At 32.8% G+C, this 8139-nt stretch overlaps 1 protein-coding gene across 3 annotated transcripts; it reads right to left on the reverse strand.

Annotated features, from left to right (window-relative positions):
* Positions 1-2935: 2935 nt before the first annotated feature.
* LOC107913594 (coatomer subunit delta) lies at positions 2936-6977 on the reverse strand. Of its 3 annotated transcripts, XM_016842228.2 has the most exons (12): positions 6820-6977; positions 6334-6396; positions 5887-5926; positions 5553-5776; positions 5020-5262; positions 4770-4938; positions 4291-4595; positions 3998-4196; positions 3753-3906; positions 3484-3546; positions 3290-3386; positions 2936-3161 (listed from the first exon to the last, which is right to left on the reverse strand). In XM_016842228.2, the coding sequence occupies exons 2-12, from the start codon at positions 6334-6336 to the stop codon at positions 3072-3074; spliced, it is 1587 nt and encodes a 528-aa protein (XP_016697717.1). In that variant the 5' UTR covers positions 6337-6396; positions 6820-6977; the 3' UTR covers positions 2936-3071. The 3 variants fall into 3 exon arrangements, with proteins under 3 accessions (XP_016697717.1, XP_016697719.1, XP_016697718.1); XM_016842230.2 differs by lacking the exon at positions 5887-5926 and having other exon boundaries at positions 6820-6969; XM_016842229.2 differs by lacking the exon at positions 6334-6396 and having other exon boundaries at positions 6820-6908.
* Between the last annotated feature and the right edge of the window lie 1162 nt (positions 6978-8139).

An 8139-nucleotide genomic window follows, 5' to 3' on the forward strand; every position in this document is an offset into this window, starting at 1 on the left:
TGATATATATGAAATCTACCATAAGATATGTGGTTTACCATGTATAATCATAATATTTTACATCATCAATGTTTCCATAATGTCATGATTCATTGTAATTGCATAATTACCATTTCATTTTCCCTTTTCTCACTCGTTAAACCATCTAGAATTTTATCGGATACTCGGGAAAGCTCAAATGAAGTGTACCTTTACATATAACCATAACCATTCCTTTACATCAATGCTCACATGAGCTGTAAAATGGGCTTGCTCACGCTAGCTGTGAGTCGGAATGTAAGCTACACGATGCTGCTCACACGAGCTGTAGAGAATTCGCAGCAAATGTTGGACCTCATCCATCGATAGGACAGTTAAGACCAACACCCGAAACATGAAATCCCTAATGACATGTCATTCGTATCCTAAGAATTCCTAAGGTTCAACCGGGACTCGATATCCGTCAATTCATCATAACATTGATACATTTGTATATATATAAGTTCGTTTATATCAAATCAACGTAATGAATATTTAATTTAAATAGCATACAAACGGTTACAGTTCATACGAACTTACTTGTATCGAAACGATGCCCTAACATTATCCAACGACTAATTCTCTATTTTGGTTTTCTCGCGATTAGTGTCCGTTTGAGTCGTTTCTTGATCTAGATAAATATTTTTATTCAATTAAGTTCATCCCAACATTTAAAATAATTGATTTAGCTTATAACCTATAATAATAATTTACAAAATTACACTCAAAGTTTACCTTTTTTTCAATTTAGTCCCTAAACCCTAAACTTACAATTTCATCATTTTTAATCATAAATCATGCTAGCTGATTTTTACCCAATCTTATAATAACCCATATTTATCCATAATTTACAATATTTTCCTTGAATTTTATCATTTTCATAAATAAGTCTTAAACTTTAAAATCACCAAAATTTATTTAACAAAATACTAACATTTAACAATAAAGTTTAATAATCTATCATAAAATTTCAAGAACACTTCAATTTCATCCATGGTAGAATTCTAAACATTTAACAATTTAATAAATTGACCCCTAAATTAGCTAGATTAAACTATAACAATCTCAAAAATATAAAAATTATGAAAAACCAACAAAAATAACACTTACATGCATAGATTTTTGTTTGGCCGAAACTTAAAAAGCTTCTTAAATGGAGTTTCTTCCTTCTAATTTCGGTGAAGAAACAAAGTCAAGATGATGCTTATCTATTTTTACTTTTGTTTTATTATTTTAATACTTAAACATTAATTTAATAAAACATTTCAAATAATAACTTAAAAAATCAACCACATTACCGTCCACTATTATCAACTATGGCTAATTTGTCATATTAAACCATCCATTTTTTTTAATTTATACAAATGGGCACTTAAACACTAATAATAATTGACTTTTGTATTTTTTTACAAATTAGTCCTTTTTAATTAATTAACTATCTAAACGTTAAAAATTTCTTAACTAAATTTTAATACGACTTTAATAGCACTCCGTAAATATTTAATAAAATATTTATAGCTTGGTTTATAGAAATGAGGTCCCATTACCTCATTTTCTAAAACCACTTGACTTTAGGGTCATACCACTTAAACCTAATTATTCTTTCATTTAACATAAATCATTAAATCAAATTTTATTATTACACTATATTTGACTCGTAAATCATTAAACCAAAACCACTGTTTTTGACACCACTGAAAAACGGGTTGTTACAATAATGACATTGGATTGTATATTATTGATTGTAGTTGCTTCGACAACAAATGTGGCACCTTATAACTCGTACCTGACAATCGAGTCAGGTATTGGGGTGTTACATGAATAACTTCATTAATGTCCAATAAAGGAGGCCCCAACATGACATAATTTTGCTCCAATGCCATGACACAAATTTCTTGACTTCTTGCTTCCATTTTTAGCTTCTAGTGGATCTTTTCTCTTGGTAGTAATATTGTCATTAGAAACCTATCTCTAATATCAATTGTTAGGATCAATGATCACTAATAAGGGGAGTTAATTGATGTTTAAAAAAAATTAAGCAAACTTGGCAAAGAATAGAGACACAAGATTTTATAAATGTTTGGCACCAATTGCCTACCTCCACTACCTTAACTAAAGAAATTTCAAATTCACTAGATTCAAACCTTTTAAGGATAAGGTTTAACCTTTACATTCTCTATCTTTTCTCAAGGCAAGATAGGAGAAGTAGGTTGATATATAACAATAACCACTCTCACACAACATTACAACACTTGAAAGAATGAATAACAACTAGACCCGCAAGTGTGTACAAGAAGAAATAAGAATAATAATGAGAATTAATTGGATTTAAGCTCTTAATCTTTATGCACTTGTCTCGTATCTTTATATAAGTGTTTTTGAATGATATTTATACCCTCATTGAATTATGGATGTTTGGAATTGTTGGAGTGAGTTTCTAACCATTAGAGCATTTATTTCATGCATTTAATACAACTTATAACAATGTCTCAAAACACAAACATGACCGTTAGTGCTAGAAACCTTGATGCACAAACGACTTGTCTCAAGACACGAGGTAAATTGTCTGAAGACAATTTATTTAGTATCTCAAGACAAGGCTCCAGCAAACATTTGCTTCATTGTTTAGTTATCTCAAAGACAAAAGGCCTTTTATCTTGAGGCAAGATTCATTTAAAATATTTTTAACTTCGAACATGTTTTTGTATCAAAACAAAGTAACCTTCAAAAATATGCCTTGAAAATATATTTAAATAAGATTGAAATAATTTATGAAAATTTGAAAGCTAACAATTTTCATATTTTTATTACCAAAAACATATTTTTATTTCTATTTAACAATTGTATTTTTCAATTTAAAAAAAAATATTTTTAAATGACAATAAAAATATATTCATAAATCAAACCGAACCTAAAATTGAAGTACAACATCAATGATCTATGAACTTTCAGAAAAACAATAGCCGTTGTTTGAATACTTGAACTTGCTCTCAAAGTTCACCAAAAAGTGTCTCAACCTATTATTAGTACACTTGGAATATTGATATTAACATTCACACAACTTGGTAATTCTCTGTACTCAAATTTGTCCTCTGCGAGAACTTGGGAGTCGCTCCACCTCTCAGGGGAATAATGTTCACAACCTGCACCAATATTTCTCTCTTGAGCATGATCACAGGGTTTAAGAATGCAATTTAACAGAGGCATACATTACTGGAAAGATCCAACTACAAGTTAAAATAGACAATAAAAAATAAAATTCATATCGTACCTTCAGGTCACTGTATAAACTAGTGGCTGAAAATCTAACAGATATTGGGAAGAACACTGATGAGTCCGCTGGAGGCACCACAAACTCCATAGATCCACTGCCAATATTTCCGTAGAAAGAAAATAACTATAAACCAATACCATATTTAAAATATTAACACTTGAAGTTTGCGGTGTTGAAAAAAGTGGACTGACCTGCGGTTAGAGTTATCAATCAGAAGTATGGACCATTCTAAGATGGAATTTCTGGAGTCACACCTACATGATAAACAAGAAAATGTAAATAAAACAAAGTACACAACATCATAGTATTTCAGGCTACGTGGTTGGATTGTTACACATTATTAAGATATGGGTAATCTAAAGACACCAGGCTTAGGTAGAGTTGAATCCAGTTTATTAGGTCTTAAAAATGACAATTTTGCTTCCACCCAGAGTACCATCTTCATATCATTTCCATTTACCTCCATTCACCATCAATCTGCCTGACATTTGGTGCCTCCCGAAGAGCTGGAAGAGGTACAGAGATCACAACGTTTCGCAGATCAAACATGGCTGAAGCTTCATACTCAATGCTTACATAAGTTTCATTTCCAGAAACTGAAGGCCAGCAGTTGACTGCAACACAAAAGAAAAAAAAAGTCAACCGTTGAAGAATAAAATAGCAGTTACATACCAAGAATAAGCAAGCATTAGATTTGAAACCCACTGGACAATGGCACCATTGACTCATCTGCACTTTGCATTCTCCACTTCAAAAGACCAACACCAGCTGCATCCCCAGCTGGACCAGTGGGGAAAGGCCTATTAGGGTCCTTCAACCCCAGAATGTTCTCATTGGAAAACAATTCCTTGTTCATGTTGGGGTGTGTCTTAAAAAGAATTCCAGGATTACCCCCAGTTTCAATCTGAAATAAAGCATGAAATAAAATCAGTAAATTCAAAGATGTAAAGGCATTAAGAGAAAGGTATATTGCTCTGCAAGGACAACATGAATGTTACCTGAACTTGGATGAGTCCATCTTCCTGGTTAAGAATTTGAAGTGACAAGGTCCCCTGAACATCAAAGTTACTGATTCCACCATCTCTTTTCAGTGTAACGTTGAGTTTCTCTTCAGCAGTCAAAGTAATGGGATCCGTAGGTGGAGCTGCAGCCACTCTGGACTGGCCTACCTTTGGCTGCAGATCTTCAACTATCAGTTCGCCTTCTGCTTTCAGCGATTCCAGGAACTGGTTTGTTTTTTGTGATTTACCAAGCTGCATGCCAAAACCTTTGGGAGGAGCAGTTGCAGCTGAAGGTTGACGACCTAACAATATGAGCATGTGGTCAGAAAACGTCTGAAACATATGAAGCATAGTCCAGAAGTAGATGCATCTAGGGTTTTTTATGGACTTAAGGAAAGCAAGTACAACTAATTTGCTAAAAGCCAGAGAAACAAATCAAAATCCAAGGCATGTGGTGGCATACTGTTGTGACTAACCTTTAGGCTTAGTAGAGAAGGCATCGAGATCAGTGGTAATGCCACCAAACCCAGAACCACTTCCAAAGCCGCTTCCACTGCTAGAAATACTCATTTCACTAAAGCTAGTTTCTATTCTTCCAGAACCCATTGACATGAACCCTCCTTTGTCAGATCTATTCTTATCAATCTGCAGAACACAGCAGAAATTAATATACATACCAGAAAAGATTGATTAGCACAAGAGCCAAGAACATTGCAAAACAATAACCTTGCTCTTGTCAATCTCACTAGCTTTACGCTTCATGACATCCTTAGTTTCATTAATCTTGCTCTGCAATACCAGCTTGTGCAACTTCTCTTCATGACTCTCCATTTCACAGTATTGCTTAACCTGTGTGACAGTCACATTTTCCTTGTGCCCAAGACAAATGACTTCATCAAAAGCAAAGATCAGTTCAAAAGCAGTCTTGCCAATACCCTCCTCATCTAGAGAGTAAGAATACTCAGTTACCTAGAAAAAGTACAACAAATCAAGTAAATGCTCTGTTCTACTTGGCTCAGACAAGGATATTACAGAAAGGCTAAAAACTGCAAATGCCTCAAGTAACAGATACAAATGTGCCAAGGAATGAGAAGCTGAAAACATACAGGTAAAGGAACCACTACGCAAACAAGTCAACTTCCAACTACTTGATTTAGATCAAAGAAATAAAGATAACATAATGTATTATTTCTACATAATCTATTATGTTCAAAGATTAAATAAGACAGGAAAGAAATCTAAGAGAAGCTAAAGCATACCAGCTTGGAGAGCAGTCTTAAAGTCTCCAAATCTTCAAGAATGTTGCTCTGTTTGTTTGTTACAAGAAGCAAATAAAGAGCTTCTATTGGTTGATAAACATATCGCACATTCTCAGTCTCAACATATGTGTGTTGCTTTCCTGTTCCCACCAACTTAGGAAAAGCAGCAAGAAGACCTTCAATTCTTATGCGAGTCATGTCCACAAACTGCCTGGAGAGAAGCACTGCAATAAGAACAAACAAAGCACATGTAACACAACTGAATTTTGAACTTCAACAACTTAATTACAACAGCACAAGAAAAACAACTACAATGAGCCAACATGAAAGTCACCTTTTCCAGACTTGCTTACAATTGAAGCCGCAAGTACAACCTAAATTACAAAAACAAAAGGTAAAATCAGAGGTACTTCTATCTATACTTTTTATTATCTTTAATAAGGAGGGAATGAATTACAAGAAAACAAAGCATAAGAGACAACACTAGCAGCAGTGCCTACCAGAAAATGCTGGACATAAAAAAAGCTTAGACAAAACCATAGAAAAGAGAATTTCAACAACAATGGCAATGCTCGTACTGATAAAGTTAACAGATAGCAATGGAGCAAAAAGCAAATCATTCAAGAAAACAAAACATGGACCTCGTAATATCTTCAGTTTCTCCAAAATGAGTTTATAGTTTATTTAGTACATATATATTTAAAAAGAACTGAAATCTATTTAAAGGTATAATTCTACTAAAAAGAACGAGTGAAAAATGAAAATAAAGAACAGATCGTACCATCTTGGTTACCAAGAAGCAATCTACCCAGACAATATCAATTTGAAGCTTTTATCAGAAGACCTATTAAACAATGAAAATCAATTTAGGATAAAGGCGATCACAAATAAGCAGCGGGAATCAGGACAAAATAAATGGAAACGGATAGGAACGACCTATAATATAACAGTAAATCAGAAAACAGAAAAAAGCGAATCAGTATTTCTAAGTCTGCAAAGAGATCGACCACCTCAGATCTGTACATCAACATGCATATAAATTCAAATACCGATAACACAATTGCAGTGTTTGACAGAATAAAATGCGAATGCTAGAGGAATCACCGAGAGAAACAACAGAAGGACTGAATACAGCATTTCCGATTTAAAAGCGTATGAAACATAAGAAGGCAATGAAATCGAAGGGAAAAAAAATCAGATCTGACAATTTTACCCTCTAAATGGCCAACTGAGGTTGCGGAATTTAGAGATCTGAGATGGAGCTTACCTCGATCTAGTTTGTACTCTGTATCTTCTTCACTCTCGGGAGATCGATTCGTTGAGAACTCAAAGGCGAAGAAGGTACCGACTCGGTCGAGCATTATATCTGCGTTGCGGTAGATCCGTCGTTTAATATTCGGACCAACTTTGGATTGTTCGGCCCGATCCCTGAGGCCCAACGTGTTGCATTCTCGGGTTTTTTATAGCCTAAACTCGAAAATATTCATTTTTGTTTGTTTAATTTTAAATTGGATAAACTATCAAAATAGTCACTTTTGTTTGCCTCGGGTTACATTTTAGTCACTTATGTTTAAAATGTTACGTTTTAGTCACTTAAGTTATTGTGTTGTAAAATTTTAGTCACTGAGCTGTTACCAGTGTAACGGTAAGCTAACGTGGCACGTTAAATCATCATTTTAAACAAAATTTTTAGGTTAAATTTTACAATTGGTCTCTATATTTTTTCATTTTGAGCAATTTAATTTTTTTCGTTTATGTTCTTTTAGTTTTCCTTTTTTTTTCCATTCTTTGCTGTTTCTCTCTCTGTTTTCCTCCCTTCTCTATTTCTTTTAACGTAAGTCTTTATGTTTTCTATAAATGATGATTTAATGTGCCACGTTAGCTTACCGTTACACTGTTAACGGCAATTAACGGCTCAGTGACTAAAATGTTACAACACAATAACGTAAGCGCCTAAAACGTAACATTTCAAACATAAGTGACTAAAATGTAACATGAGACAAACAAAAATGACTATTTTGATAGTTTACCCTTTTACATTTTGGTTTTCGATGTTTTAATTGTTACAATTTTATCATTATCTCATGTTACAGGTGTAATGAAAATCACACATAGCACATTAAACGTAGACATGGATTTAATTTTTTAATTTTTTAATTTTTTAATTTTTTTATTTAGGCCCTGTCACTTATGTATTTTTTCCCTTTCTTTTTTCTCTCTCCCACGTTTTTTATTTTTTTTCCAATATAAATATAACTGAGAAGAAAACTATAACTTGTTAACATAATTGAAACAATGAGTACCTGTGGTTGAAATAAAAAAAATTTAAACATAGTTTTGATAACGTTAGTAACCGTATCGTACTAAATGAAACATCAATAATCAAAACGTAAACTTAAACAAACATAAATAATTATTTTTATAGTTTACCAAAAATTAATACACCATTACTACAAAATGGGTCCTCAAATAATGAAAAGACTTGATATATATTTATTTATTTTTAAATTGTTTCTTAGGTTTTAAAATTTCTTATGAAATTAAAATATAAAAACCAATAAATTAAAGAATAAATTACATAAATAGT

This window comes from Gossypium hirsutum, chromosome D11 (assembly GCF_007990345.1).
Source record: "Gossypium hirsutum isolate 1008001.06 chromosome D11, Gossypium_hirsutum_v2.1, whole genome shotgun sequence".
NCBI classification, from domain to species: domain Eukaryota; kingdom Viridiplantae; phylum Streptophyta; class Magnoliopsida; order Malvales; family Malvaceae; genus Gossypium; species Gossypium hirsutum.

Bases quoted from the DNA above. Each gene is read 5' to 3' on its own strand.
- LOC107913594 (XM_016842228.2), bottom strand. The intron at 4,939-5,019 runs GTTATTGTTTTG...TGTGTTCTGCAG, and splicing joins GTGAGATTGACAAGAGCAAG to ATTGATAAGAATAGATCTGA. The intron at 3,387-3,483 runs GTCAGTCCACTT...AAATATTGGCAG, and splicing joins ATTGATAACTCTAACCGCAG to TGGATCTATGGAGTTTGTGG.